The sequence below is a fragment of the Onychomys torridus genome, chromosome 2, assembly GCF_903995425.1.
Source record: "Onychomys torridus chromosome 2, mOncTor1.1, whole genome shotgun sequence".
Taxonomy (NCBI): domain Eukaryota; kingdom Metazoa; phylum Chordata; class Mammalia; order Rodentia; family Cricetidae; genus Onychomys; species Onychomys torridus.
Window position 1 is genome coordinate 150,145,809 of NC_050444.1, and position 22,440 is coordinate 150,168,248.

A 22,440-nucleotide genomic window follows, 5' to 3' on the forward strand; every position below is an offset into this window, starting at 1 on the left:
GGTTCTGTTGCCCACATATGTGGCAACACTTGGCTCTGCCAGTCTTTTTAGTCATGCTGGTAGTTCTGAAGGCATATCTCACTGTGGTTTTAACTATATTCTATTTATTGAATTGTAAAATATATATATATATATATATATATATATATATATATATATATATATATATATATATAAGATATATCTATATATATACACACTATCTCTCTAGATACAGTTCTCCCCATTCTTTGGATTGATTTTTCATTTTCCTTTTTTATGTAAGTCAGTATTTATGTGTGTATTTTGAGACACAATCTCCTGTAGTCAAGGCTGCCTTGGAACTCAGTATGTAGCCCAGGGTGACCTTGAGCTTGTCATTCTCCTGCTTCCACCTTCTGAGTGCTAAGATTATAGGCATGCGCCATCACACCCTGTTTATGCAGTACTGGGTACAAACCCTCAGGGTTCTGTGCGTGCCAGGCAAACTGTTTTGTTTGGGCTACACTCCCAATCCCTGTTCTTTGTAAGTTTCAAAAACAATGTTTATATGTGTATATGGTAGTTTGGGTTATGTCCTCATAAACGTAGAGTCCCTGGGAGACTAGAAGAGGGTGTCATGGGCAGGCTGCTGTGAACTTGTGGGTGTGGGTGCTGAGAACTGAATTCAGATCCTCTGCAACAGCAGTAAACAGCAGTATGAACTCCTTTTTTAAAAATAATATTTCTTATTTTACATGCATTAGTGTTTTGCATGCATACATGTGTGTATGAAGGTACCAGATCCCCTGGAACTGGAGTTATAGACAGTTGTGAGCTGCCATGTGGGTGCTGGGAATTCTTTTTGTTTTTGTTTTGTTGTTTTTGAGGCAGGGTTTCTCTGTGTAGCTTTCATGTCTATCCTGGATCTCACTCTGTAGACCAGGCTGACCTTGAACTCACAGAGATCCGCCTGCCTCTGCCTCCTGAGTGCTGGGATTACAGGCGTGCGCCGCCACCCCCCCCCCACCCACCCCCCCGGCTGCCCATTTTCTTAATGATGTCTTGAAGAGCAGTTTTAACTTTTTTTTTTTCTTGGAGACAGGATTTGTCTGTGAACAGCCCTGGCTGTCTTGGAACTAGCTCTGTAGACAGACCAGGCTGGCCTCGAACTCATAGAGATCTGCCTGCCTCTGCCCTGAGAGCTGGGATTAAAGATGTATACCACTGCATCTGGCAGGTTTTAACATTTTGATGAGATTTATGCTCGCTAAATCCAATGCAAAGTTAGGGGTTGCATTTTTTATAACACACACACACACACACACACACACACACACACACACACACACACACGAGTACCCTGTGTGCTAGCAAGCAAATGCTCTCCCAGTAAGCAATATGCTCAGCTCCTACGAGTCTTTTAAAAGCTTTAACTTTTAATTCTGGGATCATTATAAATCCCTACACAAGCATCAGAAATAACTAGAGTAGCCTTTATCCAGTTTCTTCTCTCAGGGACATCTTGCAGAACGTAGTAAGGCATTGATCCTCCCCCAGCATTTAGCGTGGTTTTCCAGTCACTTCAAGTGGCTTCAAGTGAGAACAGTTCCTTCCTTCTGGTTGCTGAGTAGTGACTCCATGGACGAATGGAACGCTATCTGTCTAACCACTCACTTCTTGAAGGATGTCTGGGTTTTTATTTCCAACTTGCAGTTCCTGTGAATAAAGCTGCCATGAGCATTTGTTTACCCACGTTTGTGTGAACTTGCTCTTATTTCTCTGGGATAAATGCCCCAGGAGTGCAAAGGGTTGGGGGCCAAGGGAAGTATATGCTGAGTGTTGGAAGCAACTGCCAAGCTGTTGGCACTCTACCTAGTGAGATGGGAGTCCCCCACCATACTGGCTAGCATTTGGTAGTGGCACAAAGTCTCATTGTGGTCCAGGCTGGCCTCAAACTTGTGGCCCCTTGGATAAGCCTCTTGAGTGCTGGGACTCCAGGCATGCGCTACCATGCCCAGCTTATTTTAATCATTTTAATAGCTGTCACTGTGGTTTTAATTTACAATTTCCTAAAAGCTAATGATGAAATTTTTCACGTGCTTCCCCCCCCCCCCCCCGACACATAGTACATCCATCTTTTTGTCTTTGCTCTAGATGGATTGCTAGTCATGTGCTGGTTACATGTTTACAAGCATCTTCTGGTATGTAGGTCATCATTCTGTCCTTCTTAGAGTCCTTTTGCAGATCAATGCTTTAAAAATGTTAGTTCACCAGGGCTACACAGAGAAATCCTGCCTCAAAACAAAGGGAGGAAAAAGAAAAGAAAAAGAAAGAAAGAAAGAAAGAAAGAAAGAAAGGAAGGAAGAAAGAAAGAAAGAAAGAAAGAAAGAAAAGTTCACCTAAATAATGCCCCCCATCTCAATACACACATTCTAAAACCAGTGTGTATCATTTCATGGAAAGGACTTCAGATGGCCTTAAGCTAAAGAGCTGTGTGTGTGAATATGAAAGCCAAAGGGCAATATCAGTTTGTAACACGAATCTTGAAAGGTCTTATTAATAAAAACAAAACAAAACCCGGAGCCAGATACTAGGGCGAAAGCTGAAAGATCAGAGAAGCAGAACAAGCCACAGCCAACCTCACCTCGCCAGCTTCTCAGCCAATCCCATTTCCACGAATCCTCATACTGAAAGCCTCTGAGTCCTCACCCCTGAGGGTCTCAGTTGAACTGCTGCTCAGTTCCTGTCTCCTCACGCCTTATATACCATTCTCCACCCAGCCATGTCACTTCCTGGGATTAAAGGTGTGTGTCACCACTGTCTGATTCTGCTTCCAGTGTGGCCTTGAACTCCCAAGTGATAGGATTAAGGGTGTGTGCCACCACTGTCTGGCCTCTATGTCTAATCTAGGGGCTGACTCTGTCCTCTGATCCCCAGATAAGTTTATTAGGGTACACTATATATCACCACATCAGTTGTCCTCACCTGTCACCCTTTGCCTTATGTTTGAGACATTCTCTCACTGAAGCAGCAAGTCCCAGGCTCCTTGGGCCTCTGCCTCCCTAACGCCATGATTGGCGTCCCTCCCGCACCTGCTTTTCCATGGTGTAGGGTCGAGAACACGGGTCCTCATGCTCAACACAGGAAGCACTTTTTCCAGCCAGCCATCTCCTCGGTGCCTGTCGTTTTGCTTATTACTTCATTCCTTATCATTATTATCTTATTCTTTCACTCCTTGGCTTACTTTAGTGTGCTTGACATTTTTATTTTCCTCTATGCTTTTTCTGCATGTCTGTGTGTGCATGCAGCATGTGCATTTCTGTTGCCCAAGGAGGCCAGAAGGTGGCAACGGATCCTCTGGAACTAGAGTTACAGACGGTTGAGAGAGGCCACATGGGTGTTGGAAACCAAATGTAAATAAATCTTGAGAATTTCAATGTCATCCTCAGCTATATTCCGAGTTTTCAGTCAGCCTGGAACACACAAGACCTTTCCTGTCTCTCAAACACACACACAAATGGACTGGTGAGATGGTCAGCAGATAAAGGGACCTGCACTCAAGCCTGAGGAGCTGAGTTTGACCCACAGAATCCATATGACAGAAATGACTGTTCTGTCTCTGACCCCTTCATTCATGCTGTGTTGAATGGCCCCTCCAATAATAAATATGTTAGTAGCTGGGCGGTGGTGGAGCACGCCTTTAATCCCAGCACTCGGGAGGCAGACATAGGCGGATCTCTATGAGTTCGAGGCCAGCCTGGTCTCCAAAGCAAGTTCCAGGAAAGGCGCAAATCTACACAGAGAAACCCTGTCTTGAAAAACAAAAAACCACCACCACCACCACCAACAACAACAACAAAAAAACAAAACCAACCCAAAAGTTAGTAAACAAATAAATGTAAAAAATCACCAACAATAAAAGACCTCTCGTCACCCACCATCTCTCCTCTCTTGGTTGTTGTTTGGCCTTCTTGAGAAGGTCAAGCTCTCAAATCATCTCCAGTTTAGGATCCCAGTGTCTTGACTTCTTGTCTTCGTTGATGGTTTGAATGAGGACTGTCTCACGTGTTTGAACACTTGGTCTCTGGGTGGTGGTGGTGGAGGAGGAGGAGGTGGTGGTGGTGGTGGTGGTGGAGGAGGAGGAGGTGGTGGTGGTGGTGGTGGTGGTGGTGGTGGTGATGGTGGTGGTGGTGGTGATGGTGGTGGTGGTGGTGATGGTGGTGGTGGTGGTGGTGGTGGAGGAGGTGGTGGTGGTGGTGGTGGTGGTGGAGGAGGAGGTGGTGGTGGTGTTGGTGTTGGTAGTGGTGGTGGTGTTGGTAGTGGTGGTGGTGATGGTGATGGTGGTGATGGTGGTGGTGGTGGTGGTGGTGATGGTGGTGGTGGTGGTGGTGGTGGTGGTGGTGGTGGTGGTGGTGGTGGTGGTGGTGGTGGTGGAGGAGGAGGTGGTGGTGGTGGTGGTGGTGGTGGTGGTGGTGGTGATGGTGGTGATGGTGGTGGTGGTGGTGGTGATGGTGGTGATGGTGGTGGTGGTGGTGGTGATGGTGATGGTGGTGGTGGTGGTGGTGGTGGAGGTGGTGGTGGTGGTGGTGGTGGTGGTGGTGGTGGTGGTGGTGGTGGTGGTGGTGGTGGTGGTGGTGGTGGTGGTGGTGGTGGTGGTGGTGGTGGTGGTGGTGGTGGTGGTGGTGATGGTGGTGGTGATGGTGGTGGTGATGGTGGTGGTGGTGGTGGTGGTGGTGGTGATGGTGGTGGTGTTGGTGGTGGTGATGGTGGTGGTGATGGTGGTGGTGGTGGTGGTGGTGGTGGTGGTGGTGGTGGTGGTGGAGGTGGTGCTGTCCGAGTAGTTGTGGGACTTTCAGCAGGTAGCTGGAGGAAGCGTGTCTCCAGGGGCAGGCTTATGAGTCTATAGTCTCAGGCTGGAGAGATGGCTCAGTGGTTAAGAGCACTGGCTGCTCTTCCAGAGGTCCTGAGTTCAACTCCCAGCAACCACATGGTGGCTCACAACCATCTATGGTGAGAGCTGGCGCCCTCTTCTGGCCTGCAGGCAGAAAACTGTATACATAAAAAAAAAAGTCTATAGTCTCACCCCCACATCCAGTTTTCACTCTGTCTCCTGTTGTAGTTGAAGACGTGATCTCTCAGCTTCCTGCTTTGCCTTCACCATTGTGGGCTCCCCCTCTGGAACCAGAAGCCTGTACCAGCCCTTCCTTCCTTAAGATGCCTTTGGTCATGGTATTTTCTCACAGCTACAGAAGAGTAATGAATACACTTGGTTAACCTGTAAGACCCTGTCTCAGTTCGGGTTTCTATTGCTGTGAAGAGACACCATGACAGCGGCAACTCTTATAAAGAAAACATTTGGGGTGGCTCACTTACAATTCAGTGGCTCAGTCCAGTATCACCATGATGGGGAGCGTAGCGGTGGGCAGCGTGCAGGCAGACGACGTGGTGCTGGAGCTGAGAGTCCTCCATCTTGACTCAGAGGCAACAGGAAATGGACAGGCTCATTGGGTGGTATCCTGAGCATAGGAGACCTCACAGCCCGCCCCCACTGTGACATACTTCCTCCAACAAGGCCACACCCACTCCAACAAAGCCACATCTCCTAATAGCATCTCCTTATGAGCTTATGGGGGCCAGTTACAGTCAAACTACCACAGACCCTCACTCTGATCTCTTCTCACAAGACCACATGAGTTTCACATTTGCTGTATTCATTCACCGTGTACTATACTCCTCATTCAGTATCATTCACTGTGCACCGGACTCCTCACTCAGCCTCACCGGATCCTATTGTTCCGGTTCCCACCAGACTCACCCGGCCCAGCCTCTATCCTCCACACTGATATTGCTACCCTCTAATTGTTTCCGAAACTCCAGGCTCCTACATTTGGCTGCCCACTTGCCAACTAAGCGTCTAGGCTTCTCTAATCCCCGCCCCCACCCCAGCCGAGGCAGTTTTCCAAGTGCAGTGATTGGGTCGAACCCTCAGAGACTCCTCTGCACTGTCTCTCACCTCCACATTCAATCCATCAGCAAATCACAACAGCTTGACTACCCACTCAGATCCAACTGCTTCTCACCTCCCAGCCTCCATCTTCCTCTCCAGAGCTGTAGTAGCACTGACCCATTTCCCTGCTCCGTCTTTTCCCTCTAGGATGGTTCATTTCCTGCATCTACTTGGCAGGCTACGGTCCCCAGCTACCCCACATTAATCTGAGTGTTTTGTAGATGTGATTAACAGCTTCATCCATTGAGTTAAAGTAAGGGTTGTGTTTTCTGTAATCTGGGTAGGCCTCATTTAGCTAGTGAAGGGCCTTAAGAGGAAAAGGAAGTTGGGGCTTACAGAGGGAGAAGCCTCACCATGGTCAGTGGCACCCACGCCCTCTGGGACTTCCTGCCTGCTGCCCTCTCCTACCAGTTAGGGATTTGCTGGGGAAATGATAAATCAGTTCCCTAAAATAGAATAAATCTTTGTTTGTTTGTTTGTTTGTTTGTTTTTCCGAGACAGAGTTTCTCTGTGTAGTTTTGGTGCCTGTCCTGGATCTTGCTCTGTAGACCAGGCTGGCTCGAACTCAGAGATCTGCCTGGCTCTGCCTCCCAAATGCTAGGATTAAAGGCATGCCAACAACATCCAGCTTTAAGTACTTTTTTAAGAAGTTTTTTTTTTTTTTTTTTTTTTTTAAAGCTGAGGATCGAACTTCAAGCGCTCTACTACTGAGCTAAATTCCCAACCCAAGAAGTATTTTTTTTTTTTTTAAATTTGGAAAGGCCAATTTTATTATATTTTAATTAACAAAACCCATTACTTAGCTGGGCAGTGGTGGCGCACGCCTTTAGTCCCAGCACTTGGGAGGCAGAGCCAGGCGGATCCTGTGAGTTCAAGGCCAGCCTGGTCTACAAAGCGAGATCCAGGAAAGGTACAAAGCTACACAGAGAAACCCTGTCTCGAAAAACCAAAACAAACAAACAAAATTGTATTTGTTAGATTATAATTATACCATATCTTCCTCCTTTTTCCTCCCTCGAATCCCAACAAGAGTTACAAAACCTTGGCCACTTGTGGAACCCAGCTTCTGTGTGCTGACCTTGAAGAAACATTTCCCAGAAGATATCACCTCAGTGATGCTGCTTTCTTAATCTCGGCTGATTCTTCAGCCCCAGCTGACAGGATCCATTGTCCCAGCAAAGCAAAGGTTTCACTTCATGGTTCTGGTCTCTTGTTAATCACAGCTGATTCTTCAGCTCCAGCTCCAGACACCACAGATTCTTCACACAAATGGCCCAGTAGATCTTTGCTTCCCTCTGAAACTCCACAAGCCAGCCTATCATTGCCTACACTGCTCTCAATGCTCTTATTTCCCAAGCTCCTACAGAACACCTCACTGGGCTCTCAATACTCAGTGGCTTTTCTAGGCCAAAGTTCCAAAGTCCTTCCACAGTCCTCCCCAGAACAACATGGTTGGGTCCATCATAACAATACCCCACAAGCCTGGTACCAACTTGTCTTAGTTAGGGTTATTACTGACATGATGAAACAGCATGATCAAAGCAAGTTGTGGAGAAAAGGGTTAATTTGGCTTATACTTACACATCATAGTCCATCATTGAAGGAAGCCGGGGCAGGAACCTAGAGGCAGGAGCTGATGCAGAGGCCATGGAGGAATTCTGGTTACTGGCTTGCTCCCTCTGGCTTGCTCAGCCTGCTTTCAAATAGAACCCAGGACCACCAGCCCAGGGATGGCATCACCCACAATGGGCTGCCCTCCCCCATCAATCACTAATTAAGAAAATGCCCTCCAGGTTTGCCTGATGTCTGATGGAGGCATTTTCTCATTTGATGCCCCCTCCTCTCGACAGCATGTGTCAAGTTGACATCAAACCAGGCAACCCAGCCCTACCTCCAGTCCCCAGAACAGAAGCCAAGTGCTGCTCAGTTCTGCGGGGTGTGTGTGTGTGTCTCAGGGGATGCTCCCTGCAGAGTGGGAAGCCACCCGTGAGAGCACGTGGGAAGAGAGAGATTCAACACTGGGACTTTGGTGTATTCCAGGCTTTGCAGTATCCTGACCATCTCAGCCTGGAATCTGCCAGGTGTGTTAGGACACAGACCCCTCCTCTAACAGCCTTTCCCTGACATCTCCGTGACAGACACTGGCCAAATGCCAGCCTGAGCTGTGCTGTGAGCACAGAAGTTGCATGGGACAGATCTGGCCCTGCCATGATGGGCTCCTAATCACTAATCCCTCAGCATCATACTCACTTCTTTATCACCACCCATACTCTAAGAGTTAGACGTTACCAGCCCATTTTACAGACTTGGCAATGAGGCCCAGATGGCTAATCTCTACCCTTAGCTCGATTGCACTGAGGATGCCTAGTAGCTGATAGTGTGTTCAAGGATGTTTCCAGATAGGATAGCTCACAGGGCTCTGACCAATGAATGATTTAATCCACTGATGGATCTAGCATGTAAATAGAAGGGCAGGGAGCCATCTCTGTGGGTAAAGGCACTTGCCACCAAGCCTGATGATCTTAGTTTACGAATCTTAAGGAATCTTATTAATAAGATCAAATTCAGAGCCAGGTATTGGGGTGAACACTGGAAGATCAGAGAGACAGAACAAGCCACAGCTATCTCACCTCACTAGTTCCTCAGCTGATCCTGTTTTCCTCAGACTGGAAACCTTTGTGTCCTCATCCAAATAGATCTCAGCCGAACTGCTGCTCAAAGCCTGAATGTTTAACCAGCCAATTCTTCTAGTTTCTGGTCTTCACGCCTTATATATCTTTCAACTTTCTGCTGTCACTCCCTGGGATTAAAGGCTGGCTTTCTGGGATTAAAGGTGTGTGTCTGCATACTGGCTGTATCCTTGAACACACAGAGATCCACCTAGCTCTGCCTCCCAAGTGCTGGGATTAAAGGCGTGTGCTACCACCACCCAGCTTCTGCTATGGTTTGCTCTGACCCATTTTCTAGCCACCATTTTTGACTCTGTATCTAGTGGCTGTCTGTTTTCTGACCCCAGATAAATTTATTAGGGTGCCCAATATTTTGGGGAACAAAATACCACCACACCTGGGACCCATGTAATAGAAGGAGAGAACTGACTCATGCAAGTTGTCCTCTAACTTCCACAAATATGTAAATGTAATAAAACATTATCTGAGGTGGTGGGGTCCACTGGTGGAAGGAGTCACTAGGAGGTGTGTCCTTGGGGGCGGTATAGACCCCTCCTGTGGCTGCTTTCTCTTTTGTCTGTTATGAGGCTAGAAAACTCCCCAGACACACATTCCCACTGCTCTGATGCTCTGCCCAAGCAAATGGGGACAAGTGACCATAAACTGAACCCTCCAAAGCTGTGAGCTAAAATAGCTCTGTCTTCCTCAGAGGTGTTCCCATCTGCCAGTTTTTGGTCACAGTGATGACACCTGACACAAAAGCTTAGCTCTCTCCAAGGACACAAGGTCCACAGGTGGTGGAGTTTGTGTACATAACTGGACTCCCTGGCAGTAGTGTTCAAGCTTTGCAGCTTGAATGAACGTTGGTAGAAGTTACTGCTTCAATTTAACCCCCTGCCTTAGCCCAAGCCAAATTCTCACTCCAGCCCCAACCTAGGACTCCATCCATAGCCCTGACAAACTCCTAATCATACTTCGGACTCCCACTCGGGGCTTCTGTGAATGCTCACTTGGTTTCCTGGGGAAACTTTAGAGGAAATAAAATAAAATATTGAGTCCAAGAATTTATTTTTACAATTCACATTTATTTTGGAAAAGAAAACGGTTCGGCTAAAAATACTCCTACAAAGACATTGGAGTAACAGGGTCAAGGTTGCCATTGGATGCAGCTGGTGAGATTTTCTTGGTCACAGGAGTGGGGTCTAGAGGAGCCCCAGCCACACCCCTTTCTGACCCCCCCCCCCCCCGACACTGACCACAGGAAAGGGCAGTCCTGTGAAATCTGCCAGATACCCAAGTCCCTGATTGAGAGCCGTGGCCTGTTACAGCTCAGGCTGGTGGAGGTGTGGGACTCAGAGAGAGGGTCTAGGCATCCACCTCTCTGGCTCTGATAGCAGCTGGGGTGGGGCGGGGTTCATGCAAAGACAGCAGTGACCCCCTGGAGACCTGGGATCTTCTAGACAAAGGAGCTGATCTGGTGAGGGCTGGTGAGGACCAGTGGTAGCAGAGCGCAGTGAAAAAAGTGAGTGGTACTGGGATCCAAGCCCACTTGCTGGCTGTGTGACCTGGGGGAGCCAGCAGGTGCCTTTCTGAGCTTCCCAGCCCGTGGTGTAGCTGTCAGTATTGCACCTGTCTTGTGGACTTGCGGGACTGTGTCTAGAAGTGATGCACGGAGCCCCTGTACATTGTTGGCACCGGAGAAATAGCAGCTGTGATTAAAACCAAGCACTCATTGCTCTTCCCCGGAGTCCAGAGAGACTGCTTGTGAATGAGGGTCCCTGCCGGGTCCACCTGGGATCGGTTGCTGAGGCATCAGAGTCCCTGTCCATAGAGAGGAGGACAACAGATAGACCATCACAGAGCTCTGGGCCATTCACAGCCCTCCTTGCTCACTCTGGTCTCATTCTGGGAGGCAGTGGTTAGAACTGGAAGGGAAGAGAGGGCTCCTTGGAGGGAGCAGGCGCCAACCACAAAAACTGTGAGTGTTCTAGAGAAGGAACCCAGCAGGACGTCGGTATGGAGAGCAGCACAGGAAATGCAGTCTGGTGCCTCTCCAGCCTCCTGTTTCCTCTCTGGTACAGGGGGATCTCACCCCAGCTGACTCTAGGCAGAGCCCCACACTGGCCAGTCAGAGTCCTCCAGCAAGTGGCTCCTGCAGCCTGCGTGAGGGTTTTGAAGAGGCAGCTGAAACAGCTGGGCTCTCTTTTCCAATCAGGCCTGGTGAGGGCCATTCTGAGTCTCCCTAGAGATGACGCTGCCCCACACTCCAAGGGAGGTTCTGTATCCACTAGAGCCCATTTCTAACCAGATTCCAGGATGAGGCTCTTCCCAGTGTCTGTGTTTCTCTGTTTCCCTCTCTTCTCTCTCTCTTCCTCTCCTCTCCTTTCTCTCTTTGTGCTTTTTTTTTTTTCCTTGCTGGGGTCCCTGGGTTTGGGGAGTAGGGAACCATGAGGCTTGAGATGTCAAGAAGTAGCAGAGTCACCTCGTCATGGTGTCTCACAAACACAGATCTCTTCCACTGGCGTCTTAGGAGACGGAGTTTGGAGAATCATAGAATCTTAGGTTCTTTCAGTCCTTGGGATGCTAGAATTCTTGGCTCAGCAGAGCCCAGAGTGTATGCGGCCCTGGGTTATGTTTTCCGGCCCTTCCTCCTTGCTCTCCTTCTTCCAACCAATGCCACAGCCCTTTCCTCCAGCAGGGGGTGCCAGGCCTCAAGGAGCCCCTAGGTGCCTTTGCTCACCTGCTTCATCTCTGTCTGGGTGGCAGGGATGGGGGGCTCAGGGGATTTGAAGGTCAGATTTACCTAGAAGACCTGCCCAGCCTTAGTCTGGCCCACCAGGCCAGGTATGAAGCGAGCAGGCCTGCACTGTGGCCTTGGGGTATTGGGTCTCCACAGGGTGGTCCTGGCTGGGATACAGGGCCCCTCTGAAGTATTAGGTTCCCTCTTCTTCCAGGATCAGCTTTCCTGAGGGGGTCATCCTGCTGTGAACTTGACTCAACTGCACTCTGAGGCTGTGGGGGTCTTTTTAATTTTTCTGAAACCCTAGCCCAGTCTGAGCACATTCCTGAGGGTCCGGCTTACTTCCTCCACTGTCAGCGACTTAGTTTGTGTCTGGGCTCGGGCACTTTATCTGATGTGAAGCTTCGCCCTAAGCCTTGCTCTGTACACTTGGCATAGTTTTGGGTAGGGGTGGGGGTGGGGGATGAGGGGAGAGAGAGCTCAGGGGTGGGGAGGAATCTCCCACTGTTCAGATGGGGGAATTCTGACTCAAGGGGCCTGGGGGAGCCCTGGAATCCTCAAGTTCAACACTCGGGAGTGGGGGAGGTGCTGATTTGTGGGTGATATAAGGATTTATAAAACTAGCCAGTGGGCAGAAGGAGCTGTGGGTGGAAGGCCTGGCTGGGGTCCCTAGGAGTCTCCTCTGAGAGTCGCATTCCTTACTGGCAAAGAGGGCAGTAATATTTTGGCACTTGGCATAGGGCAATGTATTCAGCTGTTAGTCCTTGAGGCTTCAACCTCCTGAGACGAGCTTGGGGGGGTGAGGGGGGACACCCTGAAACCACTTTGGCCAAAGTCTGTTCCTGGGCCCAGCACTCCAACACTGGTTTCCCGGCAGGAAGAACATGCTGGAGCCAAGATCCTTCTCCAGCTTGTTCTGTGGTAGCAGTCACTGGCTGGGAATCTGAGTCAGGGCTGGCTGGTAGAGTATGCCCATGTGTGGACATACACAACTACAATCAGAAGCAGATGGACTGAGCGTGTCGCTCAGTGTGTAGAGCACTTGCTTCACAGGCACAAAGACCCAGCTTCCACCCCAGCACTGCAAAAAACAGGCATGGTGCTGCACACCTGCAATCCCAGCCCTTGGGAGGTGGAGGCAAGAGGATCAGAAGTTTAAGAATGGTCATCCCTGACTGCACAGTGAGTTTGAGGTCGGCCTGAGCTATATGACACTCTTTCAAAATAAAAAAAAAAAAAAAAAAAAAAAAATCGGAGAATAAAAAACTCCACCCCCCCCCCCCCACCAGGACTTATCCCAGGTGCATGAACTGGCTTTTTGGAGCCCATTCCCTGTGGTGGGATACCTTGCTCAGCCTTGATACAATGGGGAGGGGCTAGGCTCTCCTTCAACTTGGTATGCCAGACTTTGTTGACCTTTGTGGGCCTTACCCACTCTTGAGGAGTGGATGGGGGTAGAGTGGGAGGGAGATGAGGAGGTGGGAGAAGGGGAGGGAGGGGGAACTGGGGTTGGTATGTAAAATGGAAAAAAAAAAAAAACCAAAAACAAAAAAACCCAAAAACCTCCACCCCCACTGTCCTGCACAGTGGAAGTGAGCCTGGTTTATCTGTGTTGTTGGTGGAAAGTAAACAGCAGGGTCTGGACCCCCGTGGAGTCACGGGAATTGCTCTGGCGACTCTTTCTTCCAGGGCAGAGTGGTTGGGAAGCCCTCTTGTGGCTTGATGCCTGAACTGACTCTTCCAGAATCCAATGCTTGCCCTGCTGCTCTCTAGAGTCTCTAAGGCTGGACTGTAACACCATGCCCTGTGTGTCCTGACCTCCCTTCACACTAACCCAGGCCTCCCAACACCTCAAGACGTCTTTGCGCTGAACTGTTGAAGTTGCTACATCTTGGAGTGACCTTCCTCTCAGCCTGTCATTTTCAAGACCGCCTCCCCTGGAAGCCCACCCTGATAGCCCATCTCACCTAGCTTTCTCTTCCCTTATAAGCCAAAGTCGGATCCCTTTGCCTCCTGCACCCAAGTGACCATGCTCTGGTGGGCACTGGAGTGGATGCTTGTGGCTTGTGGCTCTGCTCTGCCCCTTTTAGGAGCTGTGGGTCTGAACCTTAGTGTCTCTCTTAGGTCTTCTTTGCAGGACTGAGGTGCACAAATGGTTTTCCGGGCCTGGCTCACCCAGCCTGATGCTCTTGTTTTATAGATGGGACGCTGTGGCCCAGCGAGGAACGTGTCCTCCGGGGCCACCGGCCCTCGTTAGTGACAGGGGCAGGTGACATGCTGTCCTTTGCATTTGCACCACTCCCTGGCAAAGGTCTTCTTTTAGGGACCATCCCTGGAAAGGTGACAGGGGTCTGGAGAACCAGGAGTGTCACTGGGGTGGGTAGTGGGATCTGCGGTGCGAGTCCTTCCTGAGCTTCTGCAGAGGTGGGAACGTCTAGCTTTCTGCTATGAGGGGTGCAAGGTTAGTGAATGCCCACAAGGGGGCAGCATAGGACTCTCAGGCAGTCAGAGAGGGTGGTGCTCTGGATACTAGAAAGGGTGGGCATTAGGCCCGGCTGGTAAGTAGATTGCCTAAGTGTCCTCTGCTACTGTGGTTACTATTGATCTGTCTTGCCCATGACTTCCCAGATAACTTTTTTTCCCCTCCCAGAGACAGGATTTCATGTTGCCCAGGCTGGCTTTGAACTCACTAAGTAGCTCAGGATGACATTGAACTTCTGATCCTCCTGCCTCTACCTCCTGAGTACTGAGTTTACACCCTATGTTACCATATCTGGTTTATGTAGTGCTGGGGATAGAACCTGGGGCTTTGCGCATTCCAGGCAAGCACTCTACTAACATGCCAGCAGGACACCTTCAATATTATCTCAGGAACAGGCCTGTTGATCACTACTAACTGCCTATCGGGGAGCTTCTGGGGTGGGTGGCACAGCTCCCTCTTACTTAGTGTGGCCCTGTGTGGCTCTGCCAGACCTACTCTCCCAGAGCAGCTGGCCCCATTTCCACGGTGCCCTGGCTTAGGTTCACAAGACAGCTTTCTTCCCTCAAGGAACAAGCCTGTACTGAGCAGCCGGAAGCAGCTCCTGATGCTGGGCAGGTGGGAGCTGGTGCTTGAGGAGGCAGAGCCAGGAAGGGATTAGTAACTAGGCAGCAGATAGCTCCAAGCTGTGTGCCCATGTGAGCGGGCAGCCTTAGTGGAAGGCGCTTGGCAGCAGGGCCTACTACTCCCTGCTGAGATGTGGGGGAAGGACACTGTCCCATGATTGAGCAGTGAACAGTGCCTATACCCAGGTCAGCCACAGTAATGTCCATTTGACACCCTGAAGAGGAGATGGAGGGTCTGGACAGCACCCGTATTCTGAAAGTAGGTATGTAAAGTCCCAGGCCTCTCCATGAACAAGCTGGGTGCTAGAGGGTGGGTGAGCAGGCGAGCTGGCTGGAAGACACCAGCCTTGTGGCTCAAGACAGGAAGCCATCTGACGGAAACACTGACTGCCAGGCCTCGCGGGGCTCTGGAGTGGTGGGAGGTGGGCTGGGGAGACAGTTAATCTACAGAGCACCAGGGTAGCTCCCACCAGAAGGTGACCTTGTGTGCTGGGACAGCTGCCATCCGAGCTGGGCGTCTTTGGGGCATAAAGGGATGGCCAATGGGCCACCGTTGGCCGCTTTGTGGGAAACTTGCCAATACGTGCCCTGTGGCCAGCCCCACTGTCCCCACCCCAGGGACGAGTTTTCTCTCTAATCCCTTCCTTCCCTCTGCTCTAAGAACAGGTGAATGACAGATGACAGGCTGGGCTATGATGACTTTGCTGACTGCGGGGCCTTTTGTTGGTGGCCTGTGGCCTCAGTCTTTCCCCCTGGACAGGTTCCTCAAAGATGCTCATCAGACAAAGGGGAAGGTCCTGAGATGAGGTGTCCCTAGACTACCTCCCCCCTTTGACAGCCTTATCTGCAGCACACATACTTCCTGTCTCTTCCTACTGAACACACAGACACACAAGACACAGACAGATGGACACGCACACACACGCGCACACACACACACACACACAGTAAGTCCGAGCCCTTAGCACAGCATTGTGCGGGTGAGGGGATTACACCTGTGGCTGAGTGGGGGTCCACTCATATCACAACCACCAGACCACAGCTCACCCAATACCCACAGTCCCCGTCCTCTGGCAAGGTTATACTGAGAGTCTTGTGTGCACCCCTGCTTCTAACGCATCTGCTGTGTGGCTCACTGTGCTAGGCATTGTAGACACAGAGCTGAGCCAATCCATTGCCAGCCTGGCCTGTGCTTCTGATTACCCTGGGCTACACCCCCCCCCCCCCGAGTTTCCTCAGCCTGGGCCTTTTGGATCTTGGAGCAGGGTGGGTAGCATGGGGGGGATGGGAAGAGCCCCTTGCAAGAGCATTAAAAGTCACCTGGCAGGTCCCAAAAGTGCCAGGGCCTTTTCTTGGAACTTACAGAGTACAGGGGTCATTTTATAACTAAAGCATTTATTTCCATTCAATTCACTAACCGATTGTTCTGCTCAGGTTCCTGCTTTTGCTCACAGGAGACTCTGTGGCCAGACCCCTTGGCTAATGATGTTCTTCTGGCCAAGACCTTCAGACCTGGGCAAAGGCCTCAGGAAAAGAAGGAGTGGGAGAGAGAGAGAGTCACATGGTCTCCGGGGGGTACCCTTGGAGGGCTGGGGTGTCACAGTGAATGATCAGGGTCCTGACGTCCCAGGTCGCCTGGTCCAGGCTCCCAGAGGTGAAATTGGGTTTTGGCCATCAGAGAGCACCCAGGAACCTGAAGGGGCCTCTGTGCCTGCAAAGTACCAGATAGAACAGGGCAGAGAGCTTGAGAGTGTGCAGGGAGGCAGGGAGGACTTCCGGCCTCGGAGTCCTCATCTGCCCCAGTCTGCTTTCCAAGGTGGGATGCTTGGTGCAACTCCTTCCACTCCCCAGTCTCACTGAGGTCTCCTGGCCCGGGTGGCTCTGTGACAGTTGGCTTTGGTGAGGCCTGGCAGCAGTTGGGAGGAGGGAGGGGTGTCAATGAAAAGCATATAAAAATCCAGAAATATGCATATAAAATCTCGCCCTTGGTGTATTGCCTAAGTCAGTAAGCAGAAAGCACCTTCTTCCTGGAGAAGGATCAAGTCCTCAAAAGGTAGGAAATGTCAAAGTGTCTCTTCATTGTCATTTAAAAAAACCCAACAAACAAACCCTCCCCAGACCAAAGCCACCCCGATCAAAATACCCCCCAGTCCACAAATCGCTGTAAACAAACCCAGATCCAAGATCAATGCTTCTCAGTGGCAGTCCTAGCTGATGACAAGTCACCCGCAGTAGCGTCCTCAGGATGAGGCTGAGCGGGGAGCTGGTACCTGGGCAGGGCAGGGCCTCCTGGGGCCACAGATCTGGGTGGCTGGCCTCAGGAAGATCTGGCCTGTTCAGTGTGACCTGGGAGGCTGGGATCTCCTCTTCTGCCTCCTGAACTGTTAGCAGAAAGTCTCTCAGAGTTTTTGAAATGGTCTCTCAAGACAGAACTGTTCTCCTGTCTGCTGGAGGCAGCTGGAATGGACTTTCCCTTTCTGGGGCAGCTGCCTGTTCTCTCTGCCCATTGTGCCTAGGGCTGGGCCGTTAGTGATGCTCCAAGAAACAGCTAAGGCCAGGCAAGGAGGGTGGCCCATCTCTTCCCTTCACATTAATTTTCCTGGAAATGTTTCTTGGCTCTGGCCAGCTCAACCTTCCCAGAAGGAGCTGGAGAGAAAAGGCTTCTGGCTTCCAATGGGACATACCGCGTGGATCTCCCAAGCCCTTTTCTTTTCTCCTCTCAGAGCCATCGGTGCTCTCCTTATGAGAATCCTCTGTGAACAAATGGTCCTTGCCTGTCCCGCCCCCTCCCAGATCTCGGTGCGTGTTCCCCCATTCCCTTTTCATTCCTTTGACTTGCATGGGTTCTTGGTGTCGTCTCGTTGGCTAGAGTGCTGCTACTTGGTTCTTCCTGTTGCTTTGTGGCCTCCGGGCAGGTGGCTGGCCCTGCAGTGGACAGGGCAGCAGAGGGACCGACGTACGGGGCTGAGGAGGCGGCGTGGAGAAAGAGGTGAGCCGAGGCAGGCGAACGTCAAACCTCCACAGACTGAATCTGGTTCATCTGGGCCCGCATCACCTGGATACTGTTCAGGATTTTTTTCTGGTGGCCAGCGAGGGTGACCCCAACTCGGAGAATGTCCCTTTGGGAGAGATGGACACAGTTAGGGAAATGTATGTGTTGAGGGGGGTGTGTGGACCAGCTGCATTAACTTCCCCAGGTCCTTAGTGCTGAGGGGTAGGGAAGGGATGTGGGGGTGGGCAAAGGGTGTCAAAGCTGGACTGAGAGATTCTGGGGCCAGATCAGCCAATGGGGAGGCAGGAGGCCCTTCTGCCTTCTGCCATCAGGAAGCAAGGCTGGGCTTGTATGGCTGCGCACACATTTCCTTGATTCTTCTTCACTAAACCCTGGTTTGCAGATAAAAAAATCTTCCCAGACTTCTGGGATTTGCCCAGCCAGAGAGCCAAGAGGCACCAGGCAGACCCGGCTACAGATCTGGATATGTATTACTCCTTAGTTCCTGCCATCCCTGCTGGGTCACTCACACTCCAATGTTCCCCATTTGGCTGGTAGGGTGGGTGGGGAGCAGGTGTCAACAGGGCTGGGTGGAGGCCACTAGGTACTCACTCCATCATCATCTGAGATACAACGTCGAAGGAGGTGAAGCCGGCGTTGGCAAAGCTCTCCTTGTACTGGCCCATCTTGATGGCTTCCAGCCACTCATCCACCGTGTTAAAGCTGGTGTAGTCAGGGACCGTGCGGTCCAGCAGCGGCAGGTTGATGCTGGGGGGGGGCAGGTGACAGGGATGGTCATGGCACATGTGATAGCCAGATGGCAGATGGGAACGTGTGTGGTACCTCTGTGGTTACCCCTGTGTGAGCACAGGTGAGTGTGTAGGTGTTTATGTGTGAACACAGACCTGAGTTAGAACTTGTACAAGTGAGTATCTGAGTACCTGAGGAACTAGGAAAGCGGGGGGAGGCTCTGGGAACCCCAATTATAGGTGGGACTGTGGCTGAACAATGGTGTCAGCTAGTCCCTGCTTCCTCCTCTAGAGCAGGGACTCCCCTTCATCTTTCTCTGACCCTGGTAATATGCTTCCAGTATGCAGACTGCACTACCGGATCCACATGTAGACAAGGCTCAGAGCTAACGGGGACAGGCAAGGTGTGCTCAGATCTCAGGAGGGGAAGGGCTCAGTGGCCTCATCTAGAGCAGCAGTTCTCAACCTGTAGGTCATGACCCCCTTGGGGTCAAATGACCCTTTCATGGGGGTCACCTGAGACCATCGGAAAACACAGATAGTTACATTATGATATATAAAAGTAGCAAAATTACAGTTATGAAGAAGCAATGAAAATAATTTGGTTGGAGGGGGTCCCAACACAAGGAACTCTATTAAAGGGCTGCAGCATTAGGAAGGTTGAAAACCACTGCTCTTGAGTGGAGAATGGCTGGTACAAGGTCAAGGTGAGGTGTAACAGGTATAGGCTAGCACAAAGACCTCATGGCCACTGGACTTTGACTCAAGGAATCTCCAGGTATGGCTGGCCCTGGTGGTGAGGTACCTGGTTACACACTCTCCCCCTAAACCCTGTAGGACTGAGGGTCCCTGAGAGTGGGGTCAGCAGCCATGTGACCTGTGAAAGCAATAGCTGTCCTTGGGTTCCAGAGAGTAAGAGTGAGCAGGGTCAGCAGCTGCATGATCTGTAATAACCACCTCTGGAAGGCAATAATGAGGCAAATCTAATGGAGCATGTCTTGGGACCTCAGAAAGGAAGGCCCAGGGTCCCTGAGCCCTGTCCTGGGGTTGAGCTGGTATTTCTACCCTGAGGGCATGTATGTGGTGGGTATGTCCTGAATGGGAGCATGTATACATTGGTGACTATGTAGCTGTGAGTGTGTGTGTGTATGTATGTGTGTGTGTATGTGAGAGAGAGAGAAAGAGAGAGACCAAGCATGAGTGAGTGCTTGTGCCTAGCTCTGTGTATGCAGGATTTTGTGCAAGTGGGGTGTGTGTGTGTGTGTGTGTGTGTGTGTGTGTGTGTGTGTGCATTTGTTTGTGTTTTTAGTTTTGTTTTTCAACAGGGTTTCTCTTGTGTAGTTTTCTTTTTAGTGCCTGTCATGAGTCTTGCTCTGTAGACCAGGCTGGCCTCGAACACACAGAGATCTGTCTGCCTCTGCCTCCCAAGTGCTGGGATTAAAGGCATGTGCCACCACTGCCCGGCTTGTGTGTGCATTCCACAAGTGCCAATGAGGGCACAAATGGACACCAAGAGGCCCAGCTCGGGTGTGATTAGAGGAAGGAAGAACGGTGGGCAGGATCCGTGCTGAGCACAGCCAGTCACCACTGCGACTCTAGACTGTAGGAAGGTTTCCTAAAGACTGTCCTCTTTCACCATGCTTTACAAGGGTCTTCCTCCACCACCCCAGACTGCCGCTGGGTGGGCCTGGACAGTACCCAGAGGAGATGGGTGGGGTTAAAGTGAATCACACCCAAAAGCAAGAGCTTTGAGACAGGGGTGGGGCCAGGGTGGCGTACCCAGAGGATAGGGGCGCCATGGCTTTGAGGCTGTTGGGGTTTCGGATCATCTTGTCTAGAGTGTTGACAATCTGGCCGAACTTGGGCCGATGGTTACGGTCCTTCTGCCAGCAGTCCAGCATGAGCTGGTGCAGGGCGCTCGGGCAGTCCATGGGCGGAGGTAGCCGGTAGTCCTGTTCAATGGCGTTGATGACCTGGGGGAATCACAGAGGCAGAGTGGCCCCGGCTGGTTGGGTGAGGACTTCAGCCCCCTGCCAGGAACATTTATCCTTGGAGTACTGCAGGCTTGACCCATGGGGACTCCTTTACCTCCTGTGGCTGCCTTGGGTCCCACCACCCCTGCAGGTCTGTCTCCTATGCCCTTCTCTCTGCCAACCTTGCATACCCAGTAACTTCAGGTAGCCTGTCTCCAAGACCTATCAGGGTGACTCTCCTGTGCTGGGCTGTCCCAGCTCTTTGTTCTCACCACCCGTGAGCCCCCTGCTGGCTCTGATGGCTGTGAACATCCCTGCTGGCCTGATGTTTGACTCTAGGGTAGCCATATTCTCAATCTGAGTGCTCAGAGAGATCTGGGTAGAGATCTAGCCCTGAGCTGGCTGGTGATCTTAGAGCCAATACCTGCCCCTCTGTCAGAAATAGGAGGCCAAACATGGCTTCAGTCTGCTCTACCACCATGATAAGATTCATCTTCTGGAACTTGACGCTCTCCAGTGTATTTGTGTGAATGAAAACCCCTGGGGTGACTTCAAACTCCTCCCCTGAAGCCTGCTACAGTGTGGATCTCAAATGTCACTCAAAGACTCATGTGTGGGCCAGGCGGTGGTGGCGCACACCTTTAATCCCAGCACTCGGGAGACAGAGGCAGGTGGATCTCTGTGAGTTCAAGGCCAGCCTGGGCTACCAAGTGAGTTCCAGGAAAGGTACAAAGCTACACAGAGGGCTGGAGAGATGGTCAGAGGTTAAGAGCACTGACTGCTCTTCCAGAGGTCCTGAGTTCAATTCCCAGCAACCACGTGGTGGCTCACAACCATCTGTAATGAGATCTGGTGCCCTCTTCTGGCCTGCAAGCATGCATGTAGGCAGAACACTGCATACATAATAAATGAATATTAAAAAAAAAAAAAAAGCTACACAGAGAAACCCTGTCTCAAAAAACCAAAAAAAAAAAAAAAAAAAAAGACTCATGTGTGGAAGGCTTGGTCCTCAGTCTGGAGCACTATTTGAGAGTGGTAGATCTTTTTAGGAGTGGAGCCTAGTGGGAGGAAGGTAGACAGCTGGAGGCATGCCCTGGGAGGGGAAGCTGGGATGCTGGTCCTTCTGCTCCATTCTCCTTGCTTCCTGGGTGCTCTGAAACGAACAGCTTCCTTTACATTCCCATTATCACGTACTGTCCTCAAAGAAACAGGCCAGGAATAGCCAGTGGAGAGGCCAGCCAGACACAGACCGGAACTGTGCGCTCAAACACACAACCTTTCTTCCTGTTAAGTTCATTATTTCAGGCATCTTGTTATACTGACAGAAAGCTGACCCACACAAAGCCTCACCAAGCTTTCTGACCAAGTGTCCACTCCAGGCTCCCGGCCCTGCCTCTCATCCTCACCCCTGCACCTTTGCGAGAGCTGATCTTTCCGCTGCATGTCCCACTCTCTGAATGCTACTGGTGCTCTGATGATCCTGACTGACCTTGTCCGGACTGTCCTGGCCTCTACGCCTACAGGGCTTGACACCTGTGCTCTGCACTTTAGCATCTGACCACAACCGTCCCCTGATGCTTCCAACTGGGTCTCTGAACCACCTTGGGGCTAATGAGACAGCTCAGCAGGGAAAGGCGCTTGCTAGCAAAGACCTAGAACCCACATGGTGGAAGCAGAGAACTGATTCCCACAGGTTGTCCTCTGGCTTTCATACAGGCACCACGACACTTTAGCATATGGTGGACGAGCAGGTGACCTCTCTAGCTCCCCTCTTCAAGAATAAGGTTCGTCAGCCTGGCAGCCAGGCCTTCAAACTCAGAGAATTCAGCATAAGGCCAGGAGTCCCTGGTCTTGCCCTCCTCAACCTGTCAGGCCAACAAGGCCCTGCCCACATTCTGGAGACTTACATCCTGGTTGGTCATGTCCCAGTAGGGCCGTTCCCCGTAGGACATCACCTCCCACATGACAATGCCATAGCTCCACACATCACTGGCTGAGGTGAATTTCCGGTACTGGATGGCTTCCGGTGCTGTCCAGCGGATGGGGATCTTCCCACCCTGGGGAGCAGAGAGAAGAAAGAGGTTGATGGGTGGGATGGTGACCTGTCTGACTTCTCCTCTCCACACTCCCCACACTGTGCTCTGTCAGATCCCAGGAAGAACCTCATTGGTTTCCAAACTCCTCAGTTGCTTCGACCACAGGACATTTGCATATGCCGTTCCTTCTGCTGGAAGTACTTTTCTT

General features: G+C 51.0%; 1 protein-coding gene across 3 annotated transcripts in view; it reads right to left on the minus strand.

Moving 5' to 3' along the window:
- Nucleotides 1–15,387: 15,387 nt before the first annotated feature.
- The window catches only part of Ephb2 (EPH receptor B2), a 185,533-nt gene continuing 178,480 nt past the window's right edge, over nucleotides 15,388–22,440 (minus strand). For all 3 annotated transcript variants that reach the window (XM_036178786.1, XM_036178785.1, XM_036178784.1), the window contains exons 13-16: nucleotides 22,104–22,253; nucleotides 20,003–20,196; nucleotides 18,087–18,242; nucleotides 15,388–17,601 (exon numbers count right to left, since the gene is read on the minus strand). In XM_036178786.1, coding sequence (XP_036034679.1) covers nucleotides 17,493–17,601; nucleotides 18,087–18,242; nucleotides 20,003–20,196; nucleotides 22,104–22,253 — 609 coding nt within the window. In that variant the 3' untranslated portion in view covers nucleotides 15,388–17,492. The remainder of the gene's footprint in view (nucleotides 17,602–18,086; nucleotides 18,243–20,002; nucleotides 20,197–22,103; nucleotides 22,254–22,440) is intronic.